Genomic DNA, 26,074 nt, shown 5'->3' on the forward strand with positions numbered 1-26,074 from the left:
ATTTCGGAGCCGAGAGAGGCTCTCCAGGTGGCTTACAAAAAGTTCTCAAAACACAAACTCAAATCTAGAACAAGAACAGAAATCACATACATAGTGTCCACAAAGAATCAAGATTATTCAGGTAGCACCTCCTGGATTCATCCTGCCCCCCCTACTCCCCAGAATCATACAGTGGTAGGAATGGTAGAGTGATTTGATTTCTGTGAATTCCAACATGAAAGCAGCTGATCCGCACCTCCCAAACCAATGCGTGGATCCTTATTTTTTTGTGAGAACTAGGCCAACCAGATATCCAAACTCCCACCAGTCCCAACCAGCATGACTAATGGTCAGGGAGAATACAAGTAGGTGTACATATTCTCCCCTGCAGAATGGGAGAAAAATGGGAAGATCACAAAGCTTGTCTCTATGCATCACTGGATTCATGACACTGGGGGACTTCAAAACAACACAAAACACCTATTTGCAGAGCAGATGGAGATGCATAGATGCTGCTTTGTTGTTGTTTAGTCATTTAGTCGTGTCCGACTCTTCGTGACCCCCTGGACCAGAGCACACCAGGCACTCCTGTCTTCCGCTGCCTCCCGCAGTTTGGTCAAACTCATGCTGGTAGCTTCGAGAACACTGTCCAACCATCTCATCCTCTGTCGTCCCCTTCTCCTTGTGCCCTCCATCTTTCCCAACATCAGGGTCTTTTCCAGGGAGTCTTCTCTTCTCATGAGGTGGCCAAAGTATTGGAGCCTCAGCTTCAGGATCTGTCCTTCCAGTGAGCACTCAGGGCTGATTTCCTTCAGAATGGATCGGTTTGATCTTCTTGCAGTCCATGGGACTCTCAAGAGTCTCCTCCAGCACCATAATTCAAAAGCATCCATTCTTCAGCGATCAGCCTTCTTTGTGGTCCAGCTCTCACTTCCACACATCACTACTGGGAAAACCAGAGCTTTAACTATATGGACCTTTGTTGGCAAGGTGATGTCTCTGCTTTTTAAGATGCTGTCTAGGTTTGTCATTGCTTTTCTCCCAAGAAGCAGGCGTCTTTTAATTTCATGGCTGCTGTCACCATCTGCAGTGATCATGGAGCCCAAGAAAGTAAAATCTCTCACTGCCTCCATGTTGCTACAACTCCCTTAACCCCTGACCATTACCCTTCCTGGATTTAGGGCTGATGCGCGTTGGACTCCAACAGCATTCAGAGGGTACCGCTGCTTTAGAGTAGCAATTTTCAAGTTTTGGACTTTGAAATAATCAAAAGGATCCACAGACTCTTTAACCATGTGGAAGGGAGAGACTGTAATGTAAAACACTGACTGGGCAGGTTTCCACCCCACATCATGGAGGGAAGCCTACATGCTTAGAGAAGATTCTCTTCTGCAGACATGACCCCCAGTGTGTAGATGGTGGGGAACCAGCATCCAGTGCCTCTCCCCCATTCCTATTCCACTGCATTCAGGTCAGCCACATGTTGCAGAGGATTCTGGGCCTGTTGTAGGCAGCAAGGTCGGTTCAGGCAGAGCCCTGGCTTAGATCTGCTGGGCTCCTTTTTAACACCTGCATAGACTAAGGTTGCAAGGACTCAACCTTCTCTCTCCTGCACATGTAGGGTGAGAGATGAACAAGCCTCCTTTCCAGGACCTCTTGTTCCGCTGTTTGGGGAACTGCTGCTTTCTAGCATTGTTAGGCCTTCCTTTGGCTTCTGCTGTTCTTAACGTAGAAGAAAGAAGCACATGTCTCAAGGTTCCTGGGGGAAGGCTGTCCTTTCAACTACAGCGGCAGAAGCAGCAAATGCTGGGACTGGCCTTGGGCTAAGAAATGTACTGTTCTTGTTCCAAAAGAAGATGAATGTCATTCCATGGCTATCTGGGAAAGAGAGCAAAAAAGAGAATTGAACCAGAATCACCTCAGGGATTACATGTGATTCATCATAGCTCTCGGAGGCACTATGGATTTCAAGCCAATGATGTGAGGAGGGGAAAATAGGGCGCTTTGAAGTAAGATGCTGAAGTATCTGCTGAAGTAATCCACAATTAAAACAACTTTTAAAAAAATAGTTGGGAAAAGAACCATTTGCTGAGGTGTATTTATTATTATTTGGCTGAGGTGTGGAGGTGGTGGTGAGAAAATTAATTTGTTAGCATAGTTTTTGTGCCATTAAAGCCTGCAAGCCAAGCAATTTTGGTGCTTTGCTTCACTTCAAAGGAACACTTAGAGGACGTTTTTTAAAACAATCTGTTGCTGGCAAACATAGCCCAGCCCATTAACGAGCTTATTCTTGATTAATTACCTAACTCCAGCCAAGCCCACCTCAACATACATATGCATGTATATATAGGGAGAGGAGACAGAATTTCTACCTCAGAGAGGGGTCTGGCGTCCTTCTCTCTCTTTCTCCCTCTCTCTCCCTCTTTTCCATAATAACTCTTTGCTAAATATTCTTCCCTATACTTTGAATAAGACACAATGAACAGGCAATTCAGTTCCAGGTCTGGGGGTGGGGTCAGGGTCTCCCGCGGCTACAGTTCTTCAACTGCGGCCATTCCTGGAGGGACAAAGGGCAGCTTCACTTCAGTTTCTTTATCCCGGGCTGGGAGAAGCAGTGGAGGGCTAGGGGGTGGCTTTGGGAGCAGAAGCCTATACAGCCTAGGAAAAAGCAGCTCCATTAGTCATGGTACAGGTGGAATTGGAGGCTTCTGGGGTGGTGGAATGAGTAGTGGTGGTGGGTTTGGTGCAGGTGGGTTTGGTGGTGGAGGATTTTCAGTTGGGGGGTATGGAGCTGGAGGTGGTTCCTTTGCAGGCTTTGGTGGTGGCGCGTCAGGAATGGGGGGCTTTGGTGGTGGTCCAAGGATGGGCTTAATAGTTCCTCCTGGGGGCATCCAGCAAGTGACCGTCAACTCCAACCTCCTGTCACCACTCAACTTAGAGATTGACCCTGAGATCCAAAAAGTGCGTGTGCACGAAAGGGAGCAGATCAAATCCCTCAACAACAAGTTTGCATCCTTCATTGACAAGGTGAGTCAATTGAACGCAACATTGTGGTGGAGTTTGCAGGAAAGGGATGGGCTGCTCAAGGGTACGCTGGATGAAAGCAGATTGCAGGCATCCTTCTTCCCAACCAAGGTTTCAGTTTGTCTACCTCTGTGGTTTCCCACAAACCATGTCTGGAATTGTAGATTGTTAGATGTCACGGATCTCTTTCACAGGACTACATTTCCCAGACTCCCATGGGAAGAGAGAATGACTATTAAAGCATAGTGTGGGTTTGCCTGCTGCTGCTGCTGCTTCTCCAGCTGTTTGCCTTATTAAAGCAGCTGCCACACCCCATCCCCATTAACCAACCTTAGGATAAGTTTGCGGGTCTTATTTTTAGTAGAAGACATTTTCAAGCCTGAGTCACCATTATATGCAAGAGCATTTATGTTCATGTTCCTAGATGTTATGGATCAGGGGTAGTCAATGTGGTAACCTCCACATCATGGGTAGGCAAACTAAGGCCCGGGGGCCAGATCTGGCCCTTCTACATCCAGCCCGCAGACGGTCCGGGAATCAGTGTGTTTTGACATGAGTAGAATGTGTCCTTTTCTTTAAAATGCATATCTGGGTTATTTGTGGGGCATAGGAATTCGTTCTTTTTCTTTCTTTCCCAAATCTAGTCCGGCCCCCCACAAGGTCTGAGGGACAGTGGACTGGCCCCCTGCTGAAAAAGTTTGCTGATCCTTGCTCCACATGTTGTGGCCTGCAACTACCACCAGCCACCTATCCATTGGCTATGCTGGCTGCGAATGATGAGCACTGCAATGGAAACCCTGATTTAGATTATGAGTTTCCAGCTTGTAGCATGGGAGGGGCAGAAGCAGCAGGGCTTTCTTGTGGCACTTCTGGAGAGAAGCAGAATGGCCTGTGAGCTTGGCTATGCTATAAAGGCTAGCCTATATTTTTGCCTGGCTCTCCCATATTGTGCTGCTGCTTGTTCTCCTGCTCAGTAGATCAGAGGCAAAACACCCCGAAGTTGCATATATACTATAGTGCACACTACTAGGATGTTATGTAATACGTTGGGCTTGACTTTTTGGTAGGATTGCTACCTTCTCAGGGTTCAACTAGCCACTTAAGTTGTGCCTAACAGGACCTTTATGTGGGATTTTAGCTGGTGAAATTACTCCCCCCTCCCATGCTGTAGAAACTAAATTTTTGCTTGCAAAGCTGCTGTTCAAAGGCACAAGCAAAAGCCCATCTGTTTTGCCACTGTCAGCTGGCAACCTGGGTCACTCAGTGCTCTCAACAGCACAGCTATTTTAGGACTAGGTGGGGGTAGATTGATATGAAAGTAGCATACAGGCAGACTCCTCGTAAGTAAAGAGTCTCCAATAAGATTCTGGAGGCAAAGGCATGCTCATTTTAAGACTGTCATATTTTGGTGAAGAACAAGCTGCTGTCACAGGCAGAAGACCAGTCCAGGAATGGGGAAGAGGCATGTTTTTGGTCATTTGGCAGTACTATTTATGGGACTTTTGTCGGAAAGGTTGGCTGCCATTGATTTAGAATCATGTTTCACAAAAAGGAGGGTACCGAATTCCCTTTATATGTAGCACTGATGATTAGTTGAAGCTTATCTTTGCTGTAGGAGGCCTCTGGATTCCACCAACACAAGCAAAGGCAAGATTCCTGCATCCTACTTATGATGTGTTGAGAGAGATGCTCGTACAGCAGAGAGGCCAGGAGTGTGAGCCAGAAAATTCCCAATTCTAGTTTCATCTCAGAGAGGTGGATTTAGGCAAGCCTCCATTGTCAGCCTCTGTTGCCATTGCAAAACGTGGATAATAATAATCCTGGTCTGCCTTACAGGAGTGCTGTAAGTGCTTTGAAAACTTGAAACATTTAGGGGTATGCACAGCAATTTAAGCCATTCCCTGGGTGTTTTGCATTCATTCAAATAAGTGTATCTCCAGGGTCTTTGATGATTTAGGGGGATTCATTGAAGAGTGCAGCTAATCCTCATTGGTCAGTATGTAATAAGGACTGGGCTCTGGTTCCAGTATGCTTTTGACTCAGTTTATAGTTGTGATGATATGACTTTACATACTATGCGTCTCTTGATGGGTTTCAGGTACGGTTTCTGGAGCAACAGAATAAGGTTCTAGAGACCAAATGGGACCTACTACAGCAACACAGCAACACAGGTACTAAGATCAACATCGAGCCAATGTTCGAGGCTTACATCGCTAATCTCAGGAGACAACTGGATACCCTGACTGGTGACCGTGGGAGGCTGGATGGAGAACTCAGAAATGTGCAGGATCAGGTGGAAGACTTTAGAAAGAGGTGAGTTAGCCATCAGGGCCTACTTGGGTAAGAAAACTCAGCATACTCATTGACGCAGCAGAATATTAAAGGTAAAGGGACCCCTGACCATTAGGTCCTGTCATGGACGACTCTGGGGTTGTGGTGCTCACCTCGCTTTATTGGCCGAGGCAGCTGGCATACAGCTTCCGGGTCATGTGGCCAGCATGACTAAGCCTCTTCTGGCGAACCAGAGCAGCACACGGAAATGCCGTTTACCTTCCCACTGGAGCAGTACCTATTTATCTACTTGCACTTTGACGTGCTTTCGAACTGCTAGGTTGGCAGGAGCAGGGACCAAGCAGCGGGAGCACACCCCGTTGCGGGGATTCGAACCGCCGACCTTCTGATCAGCAAGCCCTAGGCTCTGTGGTTTAACCCACCTTGAAAAGGAGGCATGGACTGTACCATTTCAGACTGCAGGAGTGTGTGTGTGTGTGTGTGTGTATGTGTTTGTGTGGGTGTGTGATCCCATTTTTAATGCCCCCCTTAATATAAACTGGAACAAATCTTCCTGGAAGTAGAAAGTGAGCATGTAATTATGAAAAGTAGCATAGCCTGGCTCTCTATATCATCATCATAATCATCATCAAACCTTTTATTGGCATCACATACAAACATCCAAAACAGATCAATACAGAATTACCACTTCCCCAGTGGCACAAAACATTTGCTAAAAGAACGGAGGCAGAGCAGTCTATCGTCACATCTTTAGGTCTCCAGGGAGATCAGACGTCCGCAGTGTATTTTGACGACCAAAAACCAAGTAGAGATATTTAGACGCTAACTTGGTGAGCTCCTGATCGGGCTCTCTATATGCTGTGTTTATTTTCTGCTTGCAAGGAGGTTGTTGTTGCTTTTTAATGTAGGGATTGGGAGCATTTTTTTAAAAAAAGAATTCTGTTCCTGCTGTCTGAAATGGGGAGAGTGCCTCATGAGAAGCCCATAGGCTTCTGGCTGGCCACTGTGAGAGAAGGATGTTGGACTGGATCAGCCATTGGCCTGACCCAACAGGCTCCTCTCAAGTGGCAAATTCCACCCGACTGCCATCTCAGGTCTCTGATGAGCTCAGTGGTCTGTCATGTGTCAATCCAGCATTAGGAATGAGCTGAAGATGCAATCTAGGTGTTTTCTGGCCTCATAGCAATGCTATCTTCTTTTCTTGGCATGGATTCCACCTTGTGGTTTAGGCTGGAGAAGTTTTCATTGCATATTAAAGAAATGAGGGCATTTAAAGCAAGTATTTACAGGATCATAAAATGCAGCTTGGCTCACAAAAAGAGCCATAAAAACGTGCAGCAGCAAATTCTGTCATATATATTCATGACTCCTTGGCCTGTTGAAAAGTGTGTTGGTAGAAAAACACTGTAGAAACTTAGGGGCACAACTGCTTTAAAGGCAAGTGGGACTGAGGCACTTGAGACAGACTTTTAGGACCCTCACACAAATGGGATAGTCATTATCCTCTGACTTGGCTGACTGCCGCACTCACAGATGCCCATGCATTCTGCTTGCATGCCTACAGCAAAACCCAACAAGTGTAATCTAGGCCCCATCTGCACTATACCTTTAAAGCCCTATTATCCCACTTTAAACAGTCATAGCCAGGTACCCCCAAACTCGGCCCTCCAGATGTTTTGGGACTACAACTCCCATCATCCCTAGCTAACTGGACCAGTGGTCAGGAATGTGGGAATTGTACTCCCAAAACATCTGGAGGGCTGAGTTTGGGGATGCCTGGTTATAACTTCACCCCCTAGAATCCTGGGAATTGTAGTTTGTTAAAGAGCTGTAGTTTGCAGAGAGTTGTTAGCAGACGTTTTACTTCCCTTAAGGGATGCAATTCCCAGGAAGAGGGATGGACTGTGAATTGTATCCCTTTGAGGGGAATAGGGGTGTCTCCTAATAACTCTCAGTGAAACTTACTTCTGTGTAATGCATTTAACACTAGTATGTAAGGTTGCAATCCAGATTTCTAAGTAGCAACTAACCTACTCATAGAATCATAGAATCATAGAGTTGGAAGAGACCACAAGGGCCATCGAGTCCAACCCCCTGCCATGCAGGAAACACCATCAGAGCACTCCTGACATATGGTTGTCAAGCCTCTGCTTAAAGACCTCCAAAGTAGGAGACTCCACCACACTCCTTGGCAGCAAATTCCACTGTCGAACAGCTCTTACTGTCAGGAAGTTCTTCCTAATGTTTCGGTGGAATCTTCTTTCTTGTAGTTTGGATCCATTGCTCCGTGTCCGCTTCTCTGGAGCAGCAGAAAACAACCTTTCTCCCTCCTCTATGTGACATCCTTTTATATATTTGAACATAGCTATCATATCACCCCTTAACCTCCTCTTCTCCAGGCTAAACATGCCCAGCTCCCTTAATCGTTCCTCATAAGGCATCGTTTCCAGGCCTTTGACCATTTTGGTTGCCCTCCTCTGGACACGTTCCAGTTTGTCAGTGTCCTTCTTGAATTGTGGTGCCCAGAACTGGACACAGTACTCCAGGTGAGGTCTGACTCATCTGGACCAGAATCGCATCAAAGGAGGGAACCATTTTCTTGCTATTCTTCCTCTCTCTCAGTTCTCCTTGTTCTCAGAAGAATCCAAATCTGTTTCTTCTCTTAATAGATATGAAGATGAAATCAACAAGCGCACTGCGGCTGAAAATGAGTTTGTTGGCATCAAGAAGGTGACTTTTTTTTAATAATAAAAAAGCAGCAATAAGTAGGAGTCTATTTTCGAGGGGAAATAGCATTTTGTCTCAGCTCTTAGAGGCGTCCAGATTAAATGGGTTTCATATTCCAGCTCAGCTGGCTGTTTCCCAAATAATTGCCTACTGGCTTTATTATTATCAATAATCAATGAAAGGAAGATGTAGTCAGCTGATTGAGGCTGCAGTTCTATACCCACTTACCTCAAAGCAAGCATTATTGACCTCTATGGGTCTTACTTCTGAGTAGATATGTAGGACACTTGGCTCTGAGTCAGGGGGCCCTTGGTTCAAACCTTTGCAATGTAAGGCTAATAGTACTGACCTTCTTTACAGATTTCTTGTGACAAATAGTGAAATAACATATGTGAAGCTCTGCATATGCTTTAGCATGGCTAATAGGAGCCTCCACAATACAGAAGAAGCACATAAGTGGATCACTGCTTCTAGGGGACAAACAGCATTGTCTTGCGTGTCGAGGTCCCCAGGGCCACCCCAATAACTCACACATCACACCAATTTTTTTGTTTAAGGTTTTTGGCATAATTTTGGCCACAACTTTATTAAATTACGAACATGTGAGTCGTTGCTTAGGCATTGGTTGCGACTATCTGCCCCCACCGTGGGGGACAGACTGACATTCCGCATGCCTGCGAAAGTCAGAAAAGGGGAATATACTTGGGGGTAGCGACGGAGCAGGGAACCTGCCCTCAGCCCTCCCCAAATGCAGCCAGGAGCTCTTGCAGTGGCCCGAGCCCCCTTGACAGGGTGGACAAGCAATAGTTAGCCCCCGATTCCTTTAACGGAATCCCTTGCAGCAGCAGCATTAGAGGGGCAGGCACAGCCAATCCATGCCCCTCAACCAACCAAACCATAAACCAATGCCTAACTGCAACCTTACAAGTTGTGACGATTTGCTACGCAGTAGGCAAAAACCAAATGGCACCAGCCAATCAGCCAGATGGACAAAATTCCTACCGGGCCCCTGCCCCAAAGGCAGACAACCCCATGACAGGCATAGTTAGGTCAAAACGAACAACCCTAATTCTAGGGAGTGGGGGACGGGCAATCCGATGCATGGGCGAAAAGAGGAAGCCTTAGCCTCATGCAAGGAGTTTTAGCATTTCTGGCTGTCAATCAACAAATGGCAACATTAACTTCTTCCCAACAACAAGGGAAGCCCAATTGCATCAGTGGCCAACAATCAATTAGCCCGCCCCACAACTTTGGAGTGTCCTGGCGGCCCCCACTGCAACATGTGCTCTCCATGAAGGAGAACACGCTTTCTTTGTGTCCTGCTCATAAGCTTCCAGATGCATATTGGAAAATTATGCAGACCTTCATGGAAAACACATGCTTTGGTTGAAGGAGGACCCAGGTTCAGTCTCCAGTATCTTTAAGGTTTTCTAATGTCCCTGGGAAAGTCCTCTACCAGTCAGAGTTACTGGGCTGAGCACCAACAGCTGTCTATGACTTCTAGCTTGGCTCTAGTCATGTTTAATGTAACATGAATTCAATGCATTTATTTCAGGATGTGGATGGTTCCTTCATGCACAAAATAGAGCTGCAAGCAAAAGGTGATAAACTGAGAGATGAAATCGACTTCTTGAGAGCCCTCTATGAGGCGGTAAGTGCTTAACGTTCTTGATTCAAAGAAATCAGAGTAATGTGGAATCTGATAAGCTGTGTCCTCACTGCTGGAAGCCAAGTTACTTCTTGCAGAAAGAAGTAGGCTGACTCATGTGAGAAAGAGCACACGCAAAAGATGTTTCAGCTGAATAAGTTGAAAATGGGACATGTGACTGGCTCCTTGGCAGATTCTGGAGGACAGCATTTCATAGGTCTGCTGGGGAGTTAAATGCGAGCCTTGTTCAGTCATTTTTTGAATTTTGCACAGACCCAGGAATGAATCATGGGAGTTGTGAGTGAACTCAATATTGCATTGATGGTGCTCTAAAATGTTTGTTTTAGAGTTGGTTATTTCTCCATCAGTTCAAAGTGGTGTTAGGAATCAGAAATGGGATACTGCAGGACAGCAAGGGAGGCAAAGTGAAAACAAAACCAGTTGCTCCTGTCAGGCAAAGCCTCACAAGGGGACAAAATCTGGCATGCATTAGACATAACCTGGTTTTTTTTGGGGGGGAGGGGGTTATTGGGTTGTTGTTTTTATTTTGTTTTTTTATAATATTTTATTAAGTTTTGACAATAAAGGAGTTTAGAAAAATAGAAAAAATGAAAGCGATACAAGGTTATAAAATACAAAAATACAGACATAAAGCACAAAAAAGGAAAAAACACGTATAAAAAAAAGACAAAAAATCCCTCTTTCTTAATTTCTCCTCTTTAGTTAACTTATTTTCCTGACTTCCTCACGTCTCCCATTTTTGTATCCCTTTTAAAAGTTGGTTCAGCAAATTCATGTCCTGTTAGTCTATCTATTATTAATCCAATCTTACATTTTACCTTGTTGCTAGAGCCCCTGCAATTCATTTCAATGTCCTCAACATTCAAAAATTTTACAATATTTCTGCAAATAAGTTTTAAATTTCCTCCAATCTTCTTCCACCGACTCTTCTCCCTGGTCTCGGATTCTGCCAGTCATTTCCGCCACCTCCATGTAGTCTATTTGTTGTTTTTATTTTGATTATATATTTTTATTTTGTTCTGTGAGACCTCTGGGTATAGAGCGGTATATAAATAAAAATAAAATAAAATAAAATAACCCAGTTATTTTATGTGATGGGGAAAGCCCTATACATTCAAAGGAAAGGATTTGATAGGGAAACATAAATGCACAGGAGTGCCCTTTGCATGTCACAACATAAACTCTGCGGTGGATCAGATGGTTCTTTATAGAACTGGATGGGGAAGCTGTGTTTCTCCAGATGCTGCCGGACTCCAACTCCCATCATCCCTGCCCATTGGCTGGGGCTGATGGGAGTTGGAGTCCATCCACTTCTGGAGGTGCCACAGATTCCTCATCTCTGTTTCAGAGCTTTACTTTAAATGAAGGACGAAAAAGGTATTTAGAGTCTACCCACGAGTGAAGAACGTATGAGAGGTAAATTCCATGCAAGTTTATTTCAAAGTAAGTAAGTAAGTGGTACTAACTCCCAGGTAGGTAGGTAGGTGTGCATAGAAATTCACTGTGAGTCACATTTTATAATATGGCTGCCACACCCAGTATGCCTGAAACTAGTGGCTGTTCCACATGCTGGAGTGGTAAGAAATTAAGGTTGCCATATATCCAGAATTTCCCAGACATAGCCGGGATTTGGCCATCGAAAAAAGTGTCTGTGCCAAAATCGCTGTAATGTCCAGGAAAATCCATACGTATGGCAACCCATGTCAGAAGTGTAGAATTTGGCAAATTTCTTTCAAAAAAAAGCTCAAAAACTTTGGTGTCCGGATTTCCACTTTTTGAAATATGGCAACCCTAAAGAAATCATTTCAGAATTATTATGTTTTTGGCGGGGGATGTTCCTCCTGCTATTTGAGAGCAGCTAAACTCCTCGATTCCATTTCAGATTTGAGGCTTGCCACACTGGGCTCACAAACAAACATATGCCAGGTTTTGCCATGAATGCGCAAATGCCTCCTGCACTTGGCACTGGTCAGTCATGTCACTGACGCACGTTGGTGTGAGACTCATGGCCAGGCATAGCAGAAACAGTGAGTCTAAAATGGCAGAGGTCTTTGCAGAATGTGCCACATGATGCTGAACTCTGCTATGTCTCTTGTATAACTGTTTTATAATTCTACAGTATCTCTAGTAGCAAGCCATATGGCCTGGGCCAACACGTGGGTGGTCCTCCACTCCCGCCTGTGTGGTTTATCTCCACACCACTGCCATCCATTGGCAGAAATGTTTGACAGCAGGATGGGCGATGAATCACATAGTGGAGGTCTGGTCTGTGTTTTGAGCTGGTACACACATTATAAAGGTTTCCATGTGGAGCAACTGCCATGCAGAGGCAGAGAAAGATGGCCTCCCTGTGGTGGTCCCGTCATGGAAAGGTTTTCTCATTTAGTCACTTCTTAATAATTAATTTTTTCACTCAGCTGTAATCCTAAAATCCCTGGGTAGGTTGTTGTTGTTTAGTCGTTTAGTCATGTCCGACTCTTCGTGACCCCATGGACCAGAGCACACCAGGCACCTCTGTCTTCCACTGCCTCCCTCAGTTTGATCAAACTCATGCTGGTAGCTTCGAGAACATTGTCCAACCATCTCGTCCTCTCTCGTCCCCTTCTCCTTGTGCCCTCCATCTTTCCCAACATCAGGGTCTTTTCCAGGGAGTCTTCTCTTCTCATGAGGTGGCCAAAGTATTGGAGCCTCAGCTTCAGGATCTGTCCTTCCAGTGAGCACTCAGGGCTGATTTCCTTAAGAAGGGATAGGTTTGATCTTCTTGCAGTCCATGGGACTCTCAAGAGTCTCCTCCAGCACCATAATTCAAAAGCATCAATTCTTCGGCGATCAGCCTTCTTTATGGTCCAGCTCTCACTAGGATACTAAGAACTTGTTTTTTCATGCAGGAACTTGCTCAGATCCATGGACGGATCAGCGACACCAGCGTGATCCTACAGATGGACAACAACCGAGATCTAGACCTCAACAGCATCATTGCTGAGGTGAAAGCACAGTATGAAGACATTGCTAACAGGAGCCGGGCCGAAGCAGATGCTTGGTATCAAAGCAAGGTGAGACCTTCTGCAGACTTTATCTTTGGCGCTCAGTGACTAAGAGGCCTCTGATCCATATCTGGGCCCTATTTTTCAGTCAACAGAGAAGCCTGAGGCAAATGAAAACTAAGTTGAACTTGCAGACCAAAAATATTTTAAATCCAAAATGTTCCATTTTAATGGGAATATTTGCCAAATTGGATCTCAATTCCTACTTTCAAAATTCTAGTTGGATATGGAAGAGAGTAAAATCAACCACTGGTGGAAAGCCTCTGGTAAGCAAAAGGCCTACTACACCCAATAGCACTGCCATTCTTACTTGATATGGGAGCATCCCAGAAGCTCATAGGACCCTAGACATATTTCTTTATTGTGCATTCATGATTATTTTTTGCTCATGGTGGCATGAGGGTGCAATCCCACTTTCGATGACATTTGTGTCTGGAAAAAGTTTCAGGGTGAACATACTGCTTCAATTTCAACTGTTGCATGTCCCATGGCTTCCTGTGGAAACCATGTACCGTATTTTTCGCACCATAGGGTGCACCGAACCATAGGGCGCACCCAGTTTTTAGGGGGGAAAATCAAGAAAAAAAATCTCTCCCCCCCCCAGCCCCAAAGAGCAGCGTACAGGCTGCGCACAACCTCTCCCTGCCGGAGGGGTTGCGCGCGGCTATGGCACAAGCCAAGGCAGTGAGCGGGATGGATCCTGCTCACTGTTTTGGCTTCCCCTTTAGCCCCGTGCAGCCTCTCCTTGCCGGAGGGGTTGCACGCAGCTATGGAACAAGCCAAGGCAGTGAACGGGATGGATCCCGCTTGCTGTTTTGACTTCCCCTTTAGCCCTGTGCAGCCTCTCCCTGCCGGAAGGGTTGCGTGCAGCTATGGCACAAGCCTGCATTCGCTCCATAGCACGCACACACATTTCCACTCCATTTTTGGAGGGGAAAAACTGTGTCCAATAGAGCGAAAAATATGGTAACTTTTTGTGCCACAAATATTTGGGGCTCCTCTTTGTCCTGCCCCTCCAAATGCAATAATGTAGAACCATTGGGGAAGCATCACAGAAGGATGTGCAGACAATGCAGTATAGAGCCAACGCTAATGCACTATTATTGACTCAGTGACATGTTGCAGAATACACCCTTCTTTAAAAAGTGCGGAAGGATTCAAAGAGGCAGTGCAAGAAGAATCTTCTGGGTGGCAAGCCTATTATTCAGGTTGCCTAGCCTATTATTGTGGTTGTTGTTGTAATATTTATTTATGTCCCACCTTTTTTCCTGGTGGAACTCAAGGCAGCTTACAGATAAAAGCACGAATTGCTAAAAACATAGAAAAATAATAAACATTAATCGATTCCAAAGTATATAGATAAAAAAATTCAAGCATTTGCTACCAAGGAAGCTATCAAACCGCTTATAATTATAATAAAAACAGCACGGCAGCAGCACTTTCGTTAAAAGCAGTCCATTCTCAAAAGCCTGTTGAAACAAGAAGGACAACAAGGAGAGAGCCAGTCTCGCTTCTCCAGGAAGGGAGTTCCAGAGCCTAACCAAGCTCCCCTTTCCCATATCCTAGAACTGGTACTGCTTAAAGTAGCTCAGATACCGAAGAATGTGTTTCTGCATTGCAGTTTCAGGAACTTCAGAGTACAGCAGCTGATCACGGTGATGACCTGAAGAGTATCAAGAACGAGATTGCAGAGCTGAATCGAATTATCCACAGACTTCAATCAGAAATTGATAACATTAAGAAACAGGTGGGGACCATTTTAATATAGCAACGACTGAATCTATGGCATGTGCGTATTTCATCCCCCTCCTTCTTTTTTTCCTTCTTTTTATTATTTATTCAATTTGTATTTTCTTGCAAGTTCAGGCTGGGTGGAGCCTTTGCTCAATGGCAGAACACATGGACGGTATGCACCAGGTTGCAGGTTCAGTCTCTGCTTGGTGATGCACATGGTGGGGGGATATGGGCTAGCATTTTGCTGTCAGCGACATGGGGTGGGTGCTGCAAAAAACCTGTGTGCATGAGTAGTGCTGATCCCACAATAAACACCCACCTGGAAGCAGCCACAGACAGCAGTTCCTGACAGTTGCCCACCACCCACCATTCTTCCACCCCAGATCTCTCTCACACTATAAACTTACTAAAACAGGAGCTAGAACCCTTCTCAAAAGTGTCATCAGGCCTAATATTTGTGGCTGCTGTTTGGTGCTCAGCACTAAATTGGGGAAAGCTGAGAAAATCTCAGTGGACATGATGAAATTTATTTCTGTCCTGCTGCCACTTCTGTTTTTCCTCCTGAGCCCCTTGATTGAAATAACAGCAGAAGAGAAAAAAGACAGGGACTGTTATAGATTCACCTTCATGGCTGATAGTGGCTTTGGGGCTGTAATGGGAAATAGTTCAAGGTAACAAATCCTGCAAACCTGATTCAATTTGTGCCTGCTGCAGCTACTTTTACTTTAGACTTGCATTTAACCAAAGGTTTTTATAGAGCCAAACATGGATCTCTCAGTCCACTGGGGGACGTCTGTTCATGCACCGTGATACTAAAATAATGTATTGGTATTTGACACATCAAATCCATGCTAACTTAAGATATTTTAAGTTAAAGCTGGGTGTATAATTCCAAACTACTCCGGAAAAGAATTAGTTTGGCCCTGTAAGTTACCTGGTTGGGAAACTGCCTAGGAATTGTATTGGGCAGCCCATATGAGTTCCTTGGAGCAGGATTCTGTAAAAAAAATACAGATATACATACAATAGGTAAAGGGACCCCTGACTGTTAGGTCCAGTCGCGGACAACTCTGGAGTTGCGGTGCTCATCTCACTTTATTGGCCGAGGGAGCTGGCAGAGAGCTTCCGGGTCATGTGGCCAGCATCACTAAGCCGCTTCTGGCGAACCAGAGCAGCGCACGGAAATGCTGTTTACCTTCCCACCGGAGTGGTACCTATTTATCTACTTGCACTTTGACGCATTTTCGAACTGCTAGGTTGGCAGGAGCAGGGACCGAGCAACGGGAGCTCACCTCGTTGCGGAGATTCAAACCGCCAACCTTCCGATTGGCAAGCCCTAGGCTCAGTGGCTTAGACCTCAGTGCCACCCGTGTCCCTAGACATACCATAGATAGCCTTAATTATAGTGAGAGACAGGGAATAATCAAAATTCACAGACGATTCTACGAGCTACACTTTAAATTGATTGCCTTTCGGTTTGATGTTTATCTGGCCAGCAGTCCAGACTATCATCTGGAATATTTAGACCTCTTGAGAAACTTACAATGCCTCCAGCTGACCCTTTCCACTCTGACACCGAAATGGGAACCAAGGTATGACTGTGAGTTCACGCCGAAAACTGCTATCACTTCATGAAAACAGGGTTAGGTGTCTCTGCGCTTCTTCTGTAGCAGATATATGGAAAGAGCTGATTTGTGGCCACTGGGCTCTTGAACTATCTACATGTAACCCTGACAAGGCAATATTACATATTACAGTATATGTAAAATAAGCACTTTAGGAAGTAGGAAGCTACTGACTATTTGACTTTCCTGATACCTGCTGCAGATCGATCAGCTCCATGCAGCTATCGGTGATGCTGAACAGCGAGGGGAAATGGCCCTGAAAGATGCCAGGATGAAACTCACTGATCTGCAGCATGCCCTACAAAGTGCCAAGGATGAGCTGGCGCGCCTACTGCGGGATTACCAGGAGCTCATGAATGTCAAATTATCCCTGGATGTTGAGATTGCTACATATAGAACTCTGCTGGAAGGAGAGGAATGCAGGTGGGTGCCATCTTGTGATGCTTTTATTTCATACCAGGTGCTGTAGCGTATATGCGTTTGACACAACATGGCTAATGCCATATTCAAATCTATCCATACTTTAATACCCTAAAACTATATATTTGGCTTTGTATAACTATCAGATACCTTCAGCAAAGATATGCCTGGTTAGTTTGTTCACACCAGGGTGTGAAATGCTGCCTACGCACTCTTTGCCCTTCAGTGTTGCCTTAAGTCTCTGATCTTAGCCTCCCAGTTTCTCCTGCTTGCCCATTCTTTGATCGTGGGTTACGAAGACCATACTTGGGCATGCCTCCTTTCTCTTTGGCTCCTCCTCCCATCAAGCTGATGTTTCCTCTGTCCCGCTTCCCCTGAGATCTTTGCTTCCTCTAACCATTATTCACAAGTCCAACTCACTTAGCATGCTCTCACCCTTCAACAACGCTGCCCCAGGATTCCCTGCTCCTTAGATGCCTCCTCTCCCTCACTTGGGCTTCCTGCCCCTATCTGCCCTCTCTCACCTTCCACTCCCCTTCCTACCAGCAATATATACAGTGGTACCTCTGGTTAAGAACTTAATTCGTTCTGGAGGTCCGTTCTTAACCTGAAACTGTTCTTAACCTGAGGTACCACTTTAGCTATTGGGGCCTCCCGCTGCCGCCGCCATGCTATTTCTGTTCTCATCCTGAAGCAAAGTTCTTAACCCGAGGTACTACTTCTGGGTTAGTGGAGTCTGTAACCTGAAGCGTTTGTAACCTGAGGTATTACTGTACAGCAGTGGGAGACCCCATTAGGTAAAGTTGGTAACTCAGGTTAAGAACAGTTTCAGGTTAAGGAATGGACTTCCAGAATGAATTAAGTTCTTAACCTGAGGTACCACTGTACTCCCTCTTGCCCAGGGGAACCAGATACACAGACGAACACACACACACACACACACCTTCCACACACACAAAGTTAGTTTCTATATCTTTAATGGTTGTGTAGGAGAGGTTATGTTGGTACAAGAGGCCTTTCTCTCTCATTCCAAAGTTTTCTCTTCTGCACAACAAAAGTTCTACAGGACTCTGTACGAAACAAATGCAAGAACTCTGTATTTGAATCTGGCCACACTACTCCTGTACCTAAAACCTACATGAGATATTTTGTAGCCAAATGGATAGTACACATTTCTGTGTGGGAAGTGAAATATCTCAGCCTAGACTGATCCTTTCTCCCCATTCCACAATACCATGCAGAATACTCATGGGCTATGCCATCATGGTAGCTCAGAAAATACAGTGGTACCTCGGGTTAAGTACATAATTCGTTCCAGAGGTCTGTATTTAACCTGAAACTGTTCTTAACCTGAAGCACCACTTTAGCTAATGGGGCCTCCCGTGCTGCCGCGCCGCCAGAGCACGATTTCTGTTCTCAACCTGAAGCAAAGTTCTTAACCTGAAGCACTATTTTGGGGTTAGCGGAGTCTGTAACCTGAAGCATATGTAACCTGAAGTGTCTGTAACCCGAGGTACCACTGTAGTTGGTGGTACCTCAGGTTACAGGTACCCGAGGGGGTTTCTGTAGGGGGTTTCAAATGATAGGCATCAGTCAGTTTATAAACATAGAACATGGCATGATTCGCCCAGTTTGGGATTTTGCAAGAGAATCATTCAGGTGGTGGCACCCATTATTCCTGCTTTTTATTACATTTATTCATGTGGGCATTGAAACGCAGATACATTTGCATGGCATTTATCCAATCATGTAAAATGTCTCATATTTAATGGATCTCTTAGCCAATATCTATGTGCATACTTAGGAAGTATTGCCTGCTGTTGCACATCATAAGTAACATTGCATATGTCATAGAATTTTGTGTTTCCACATGCATTTTATTTGCATTCATATTAGCTGAAGCAGCTTATAACATTGGGTGGATTTTAAAAATGCAAATGCATAATATATCCACAAATGTTTTACATGCATATAAGTAAGTCTGTGTTTTTTTATTAGTAGATGTGTATCTAATGCATTTTTTAAAAAACATAATGCTACTTAGAGACTATTCATAAAAGGAATCTCTATTCATAAAAGGGTCTCTTAGCCCCTATCTTGGGCATGACAGTTACGCAATGGTGAAAAACATGTACTCTGTGCATGCTTAGAGGGACCTGCAACTTTATTATTATTTGCTTATGTGCCCAAGGCTGACGTCTGGCATTCAAAACAGATTCCAATACGACTCCTGTTGCTTGATAAGTCTCAATGAGTAAAAAGACCAGCCATTCATTCCTGGTCAAAGTGCTCCCACATATAAGCACCCTCACCACTTGAGGGAGCCCTATGGTGATTTCTCCATGGCTGAAGTTGCTTGGGTTATTAATTGGCCCCTGGGGGCAGGTTTTGCAACTGGGGAAGGGAGAGGGAGTGTGCATGTCAATGTCAGGGGTGATTGCATGGGCTTACACCATAGTCCCAGCCAGTGGCAAAATGTTTCCCATTGAGATCTGAGCTCAACCGCACAATGACAGCAACCATGTAATGTAGACTATCTCAGAGGCAGAGCACTGGTTCCACTAGTTCGACTGGTGTGTCCTCCACCCCAGGATTGTGAGAAATGGTTAAGCCTGAAGCTGGCAAACAACCCCAGAAACCACTGTCAGTCTTTCACTCTGAGGCTGTGATTGCAGAATCCCCAGAGGCAGGGATAATGAAACGGCTTAGGACCGCAGCAACTGGGGAAACAAAATGGTGTGAACTGCCCCTCTGCTTACCAAATCAGAGTCTCCATTTCTTCACAAGCCACCCCCCTTCATACGCCTCCAGGGGGCGGGTCCAAGGCCTTTTGTTTCCTGAGATGATAGACAAGACACTGACTCCCTTCCCTAATTTGATGTACAGAAACCAAATGGACCGGCAGTTGAACTGTATTTCATTGCTGGCTAGTCTCTACTACACCTGACAACTTAGCTTATTAGGAGTAGAGCAGTCTGTGTGGCAACAATCCCTACCTCCCAGTATTTGCTGGGAGAGCATGTTGAATTTTTCAAATTCCAGTTATGATGGGTGCTACAAAGTTGTGACATGACTTGGAAATTCAAAAAACATTCAGGTTAAATTAATATAATTTAGTTTTACTTGGTAAAATTAAAAGTATGTAAAATTGCATAGGAAAAATTAAAAATGGTTGTCAGATACCTGCATTATATAATATTATAGAATACGTAATACACAATACGTAATATTAATTATATTATATTCTTGCTATTTATTCTTATTATTTCTATTCCCTGACATTTTCAGAAGGTAAAATTAAAATTCTTTGGTTTTCTGAAAGCTGTTTCATCAAGTGTAGACTTACCAAGCTAAATGTTGTCCAAACACAAAAATAATAGCGGATTTGAATTCTTCACACCCAAAAACATACAGTGGAACCTCAGGTTACATACCATCTTCCTCATCCTCCTTATGAATGCTTCGGGTAATGAGCTCCACTAACCCAGAAGTAGATGCCCCTAGTTGCGAACTTTGCCCCGGGATGCAAGTGGAAGTTGCACGGCAGTGGCGCAGCGGCAGCGGGAGGCGCCATTAGCGAAAGCGCACCTCATGTTAAGAACGGTTTTGGCTTAAGAACGGACCACTGGAACGAATTAAGTTCGTAACCGGAGGTAGCACTGTATTTTAAAGACTGCTCACTGAAAAACATTGCAAAATTATGTTTCACCCCCTAAAATGACAGACCCTATTGTGGTTGCATCATCCTGGCCAATGGTTGGGCCGGCCCTGTGAGGCCTCCCAGAAACTCAAACCAAACCTGTGTCCCTTTCTCCCATTTAGTCAACATGTCAGAACAGCCACTTGGTTGAGGAAAAGGGCCATCTCACGGTCACTTCCTAGAGGCCCCCCGCTTTGAAGTATTGGAGGACGGGATAGTTTGTCAGGCACATGAATTCCTTTTAAAAGGGGGAAGATTCTCAAGGAACAATGTGCAGTTTCATCTGAAAGCAGCATCTCCTGTTCCTGTAGTGGCTCTAAAATATATTCTGAGTGGAAAGGTCTCTCTCTCCACTCACAGTATGGAGCTGGGCATTACTGTGAATTTGCAAATCATAAACTTATGGCCAGTACCATCTGGAAGGCTGTGAGTTGCCCATCTCTGCCTTAGGACTGCTGGGCCGGTGCAACGTGGAAACCTGCTATATGTAATATTACACCAACAACCCAAGTTAGGGTGGGAGATGTTGCCTGCCATGACACCAGTGATGGACAAGGGCAGGAAATGTTGCCTGACTAATCCTGGTAGTGTAAACGAACCATTGAGCCTCCCCAGGCTATAGAGTGGGGCCTTCCAGATGTTGCTGCACTACAGCTCCCATCATGCCTGATGCTTGCTGGGAATGATGGGAGTTGGAGTCAATGATATTTGGAGGGCAAGAAGTTCCCCATCTTTGGTCTAAGGTATTTAGAGGGGGGGACTTTAGTAGGTTTTGTTGCAGGGAAAGACATGCAGCTTCTCTTGTCCTTGGATGGCAAGCTTCATTTACTAGGAAATCCCCTTTTGTACGCAAGATACCCGGGGCCCTAATTTCCTCCATGTCTGATCTCCCCACTGAGTGACTAAAGTGCCAGGCAGAGTTTCTTGCTCTGTGTCTGGAAACTGTCCTTATGACTTAGCAGACATATTTATTTTGCCTGGGCACTGTTTCATAGGATTGTACTGTGACACACCTTAATCATTTTGCTCAAAGGCATTTCATCCTTGAATGATTGGCTGACTTGCCTTCAATGTTTTTCTCTCACTAGGATGTCTGGAGAACTCACCACCCCTGTAAGCATGTGTAAGTATTTTAGTTATACTACTTTTCACTATGAATGTCCATGATACCGCACTCTCTCCCATAGAACTTACCTCTGGGCTGAAGTTCTCCCAGTCTAGAATTGTGCAGGACTTCCGAAGGCTCTTTTGAGAACTTCATAGAGTTGGGAAGAATGAAGGGACTGGGAAGCTTTGATGGGGTTCATCTGCTTTGTGTGCAGGAGGTCTCAGATTTCATCCTTAGCATCTCCAAATAGCAGATTAAGCTGAATTAAACTGAAATCCCACAGAGCTGCTGGCAGTCAATGTACTGAACTAGATGTAACAATGGTCTGACTTACTATAAGGCAGCTTCCTATGTTGCTATGAATCTCACATCCATACCATACATTTAAAGCATGTGGGTTCTCCTAAAGAACCCTGGGAACTGTAGTTTTCTTGAGGTGGTGAGAACTTTTAGTTCTATGAGGGGTCAGCTACAGTTCCCAGGATACTTTGGGGGGAACTATGTGTGTTAAATATGTTTTAAATGTATAGTGTGGTTTCTAACAGATGCCTTGTCACGTATCCCATCAGGAACCTCCAGGGAACAAAATTTCATAGCTTCCAGGTGGCCAACTTTGACTGAAGACACAAAATAGTTTCCTTCCAGAAACCGAAGACAGTCTGAAGGAGGGGTCCCTGCCTGTAGTGTCTGCAGTCATCCCCTCTGTTGACTGTAGTAAAGAGATTTTGTAGGTTTTTGTATTGTTTTAAAAATACTAAAATGTGTGGTTATGTGTACACCACTGGCAGTGATGCTTCTTATATACCATACCTTGCCAAAGCCCCTTTCAGACTTTATACTCATATATATTTCTCTATAGGATCTCTTTGGATGGAAACTTACTTAAAAAGTTTATTGGTACTATTGCGTCACCTCACATCTCAAACCAAAAGTTTGATGGTGATCTGTAGATGAAAATATATACACAGGAGAAGCCAGCGGTGGATGTTGTAATTATGAGTTAGCAAATACCCACAGGTTGACCAAAACGCCATTAAGGTTACAACAGAGAGATCACATTTCTAGATACAATAAATGATGCCACCCTGGGAATAATCTAACTAGAAAGGAGGCAAGCCTTGAAGTAATCCTGAGCGTTGCTCTGGATCTGGTGAAAGAGCGCTGCTCTGGATCTGGTCTTCTCATACCGGCTGGTGCAAATAAGTCCAAGGGGATGCCTGTGTGTTTAGCAAGCAGAATCAAGGAATAAAAGCAGAATAAAAGGCAAGAAGGATTCTTTTGGGAAAATGTAAGCCTTGCCCAAATGAGGAATATAAAAAGGGGCACAAATTTTGGCGGGAACAAAAATGCAAGTTGACAAGAAGGCAGGGAAAAAATAATAGTAATTTGAGAAGGGTATGTAAATAAGAACAATTAAAACTTATGATAAGTAATGTATCAGAGGCAGGGAAATAAATCAGAGGCAGGAAACGAGTTGGTTTGGCCTCTCAATGGGGTGCCGAATTGGGCAGATCCTTGGTCTGATTCAGCAGTGCTCAGCCATGAAAGAAATTTATATATTATATTTGTTTTATTGCATTTATATCCCGCCTTTCCTCCAAAAAAGATCAAGGTGGCTTCCTTCCTTCTCCCTTGCCCCATTTTATTCTCACAATCACCCTGTGGGTTAGGCTAGGCTGCAAGGCAGCAATGGGTCCAAGGTTAGCCAGCGAGCTTTGCAGTGTTTTGCATGCCGTCGCATTTGCATGGAGAATTTCTCTGGAGCATGTTTCAGTAAAATGCCTTTTTCTCCCCCAGCGGTGATCAGCAGCTCTTCTACCGTGGGCGGAAGCAGTTATGGCCTTGGCAGTGGCGGCGGCGGCCGTGTGAGCAGCGGAGGATTTTCCCTGGGTGGTGGTGGAGGAGGAGGAGGTGGCAGCGGTGGCGGCGGCAGCCTTCATCTCGGAATGGGGGGTGGCAGTGGCGGCGGTTATGGCATGAGCAGTGCGGTCACTGCAGGAGGGAGCAGTTACAGCTCTGGCTTTGGTGGGGGGCTGAGTTCAGGAGGGGGAGGGGGCTCCTCGAGTGTGAGATACAGCTCAACAACCTCGTCATCCAGCAAGAAAAAAGTCAGATAAAAAGGAAAGCTCACACAAGTGCAGCCACTTCTAGAAAATGTTCATATCTGTTCTAACTGCCCGCAGCAACACCCAGCCTCCAAGCTAGTTGTCCTTGACTCAATGATGGGAGAAATGGTCCCCCCAAATTATCACACAGGAATGCAGTGGATATTCATGAAGAATGCCTCCTAGCCTAAAGTGGATAGATTCTGTTGTTTAAGGCTATATTTCCCAATTAACATCATCATTGTGGCTGCACAAACATCTAGACCTCGTTGAAATAAATGAGAGCAAACTTGACCAGAGAGCAGCGCATCTCCCACTTTGTTTATCTTTTTCATTCAGTCCCTGTTTCCCTGCTTCTCTCTGACACGGTTAATCATAGAATCATAGAGTTGGAAGAGACCACAAGGGCCATCGAGTCCAACCCCCTGCCAAGCAGGAAACACCATCAGAGCACTCCTGACATATGGTTGTCAAGCCTCTGCTTAAAGACCTCCAAAGTAGGAGACTCCACCACACTCCTTGGCAGCAAATTCCACTGTCGAACAGCTTTTACTGTCAGGAAGTTCTTCCTAATGTTTAGGTGGAATCTTCTTTCTTGTAGTTTGGATCCATTGCTCCGTGTCCGCTTCTCTGGAGCAGCAGAAAACAACCTTTCTCCCTCCTCTATGTGACATCCTTTTATATATTAACATTAACATTGGCTGCAGTGCAAGAATTCAGAACCACTTGCAGCATGAATGAATTGAGGCACCCACATTAAATTGCATGCTGCTCTGCTGTCTCTGTTCCAGTTGTTTGGGAGGGAGTGCAGACGGAACTGGCATGGCATTTTGAAATCTTTCAAAAAGTCTGACAAAACCAGCAGGAAATTTACTTCAAATTTTGTGTATCCCCCCCCCCCATTGAAGACAAATAATATAACTCTTGGATCCCATTGTAATATTGCAATCATTTGGGCGCATGCTCCAACTGCAAAATAAATAAATAAATAAAGCACTTTTATGCCCTGCTGATTTCAGTGAGAGAATTAAGGATGTGATTCAACTTCACCCACTGAAATGAAAGGGGCTGATAAAATGCTTAATCTTTGGCTGGATTGTACTCCTTAAAAAAACACCAACACCCTAGAAAACTTGAGTATGTCAAGGAATGACATTTATTTTAGATCATAGCTTCACTTCAAAAGACACATTTAAAATAAATCCCTACTTCTAATGACTTTGTTCTAAACTTTAGACAGCAACTGAATGTACAGTTACACACAGGGTTTTAGAATGTGTAACACTCTGTGAATTGCAACCTTAAAGTCTATGCTTTTTGCTATCAAATTCCATTGCTCCATTTGCAAATTTGGGGAACTGATCTCTTGGAGCATTGAGAAGTGTGGCATACAATGTATATCATCCTCCAGCCAAGGTGACACTGGGAATATCAAGTACCATTTTATATATTAAAATAATTTTGCCATAAAAGGCATCTGATATCCCCGTCAGTGCAATCTGATGCACATCTATTCAGAACTAAGCCCCATTATGTTCAGTAGGACTTACTCACAGGTAAATGGCTGTACTCTTATGGATCCTATATCCACTTGCCTGAGTGTAAGGCCCCTTGAACTCAGGAGTCTTTACCAGTGGCGTAGCGTGGGGGGTGCAGGGGGGCCGGCCGCACCGGGCGCAACATCTGGGGGGCGCGCGCTCGCACTCGCAGCTCTCTGCCCCTACCTGGCTCACTCAGGGTTAGGGGGTGCAAATTACTTGCCTTGCCCCGGGTGCTGACAACCCACGCTACGCCACTGGTCTTTACTACAGAGTAGACATATTGCGGATTGCGCTGTTCATTTATTTTGAATGATTACAAACCACTTCTGACACCATGTGCCACAGGCACAGTCGAAACAGGGAATTGTTTAATGAACAAAAGGAGCAAGTGCACCAATCAATCAGCTTTGGTTCTTTTTTAATTTTCATGAGTGCCCAGGACAGTGATAGAGTTTGGCTTCATCAACGTCACAGTATTCATTCCAGTGTAGTGGTCTTTAGGTCACATACCACTTGCAGCTCCTAAGTGGAGCACATATTTGTCTTGGTTGGGTTGCTTTGCAAAGTGATGAATTTTACAAGTTTGAATAGAATTGACACACTGTTGAATCCATAACTTAGCAAGCACATTCACCTTGATTGGTTTCTGTCTGCTAGTGCTTATTGTAAATAAAATTGCAGAGGCCTATCCTTTCCTCACTGTTCATTTTTTCTGCATGATCTTTATTGCCAATAAACTGCATTGTAATATTTCTTTCCTGCAAGTGTTTTTTTTTTTTAATAAAAATTTAAAGTATAATGGAAGGATACCATGCAGCCTTGCAGAATTCCCTGGATCACATACAATCTGGGCAAGGAAGAGTCTAGTATAGGGAGCCTGTTGGGTCTCTGGTGAGACCAGAACATACTACCACATGGAAATACAGGAGTGAACTGAACTCCTGTAAACGAGGGTGGAAGGAAATGTGGTTTTGTGTGTGGATGTGTGTCTGTGGATGTGCTTTAAATGTATGATGCACACACAATCAGAGTTTCAGAATTCAGTTAAGTCATCCCAGCTGAAGACGGCTAAAACTCAGAGTCAAATCACCTACTGAAGTTTATTA

At 44.7% G+C, this 26,074-nt stretch overlaps 1 protein-coding gene and 3 long non-coding RNA genes across 4 annotated transcripts; 2 read left to right on the forward strand and 2 right to left on the reverse strand.

The window, feature by feature from the left end:
• The first annotated feature begins 2,339 nt into the window (after positions 1-2,339).
• LOC310698014 (keratin, type II cytoskeletal cochleal-like) lies at positions 2,340-23,721 on the forward strand. Its single transcript, XM_083484688.1, has 9 exons — positions 2,340-3,006; positions 5,102-5,316; positions 7,965-8,025; positions 9,578-9,673; positions 12,580-12,744; positions 14,357-14,482; positions 16,297-16,517; positions 21,303-21,337; positions 23,120-23,721. The coding sequence occupies exons 1-9, from the start codon at positions 2,458-2,460 to the stop codon at positions 23,437-23,439; spliced, it is 1,788 nt and encodes a 595-aa protein (XP_083340814.1). The 5' UTR covers positions 2,340-2,457; the 3' UTR covers positions 23,440-23,721.
• LOC310698564 lies at positions 6,228-7,976 on the reverse strand. The gene is made up of 2 exons (XR_014521606.1): positions 7,854-7,976; positions 6,228-7,309 (listed from the first exon to the last, which is right to left on the reverse strand). It is a non-coding gene; the product is annotated as an uncharacterized lncRNA (long non-coding RNA).
• On the reverse strand, positions 23,652-25,360 carry LOC310698513. Its single transcript, XR_014521567.1, has 3 exons — positions 25,219-25,360; positions 24,100-25,043; positions 23,652-23,777 (listed from the first exon to the last, which is right to left on the reverse strand). It is a non-coding gene; the product is annotated as an uncharacterized lncRNA (long non-coding RNA).
• LOC310698516 lies at positions 24,942-25,718 on the forward strand. The gene is made up of 2 exons (XR_014521568.1): positions 24,942-25,065; positions 25,241-25,718. It is a non-coding gene; the product is annotated as an uncharacterized lncRNA (long non-coding RNA).
• The last annotated feature ends 356 nt before the right edge of the window (positions 25,719-26,074 follow it).

Source organism: Podarcis liolepis (assembly GCF_965112155.1).
Source record: "Podarcis liolepis genome assembly, chromosome: 2".
Lineage (NCBI taxonomy): Eukaryota > Metazoa > Chordata > Lepidosauria > Squamata > Lacertidae > Podarcis > Podarcis liolepis.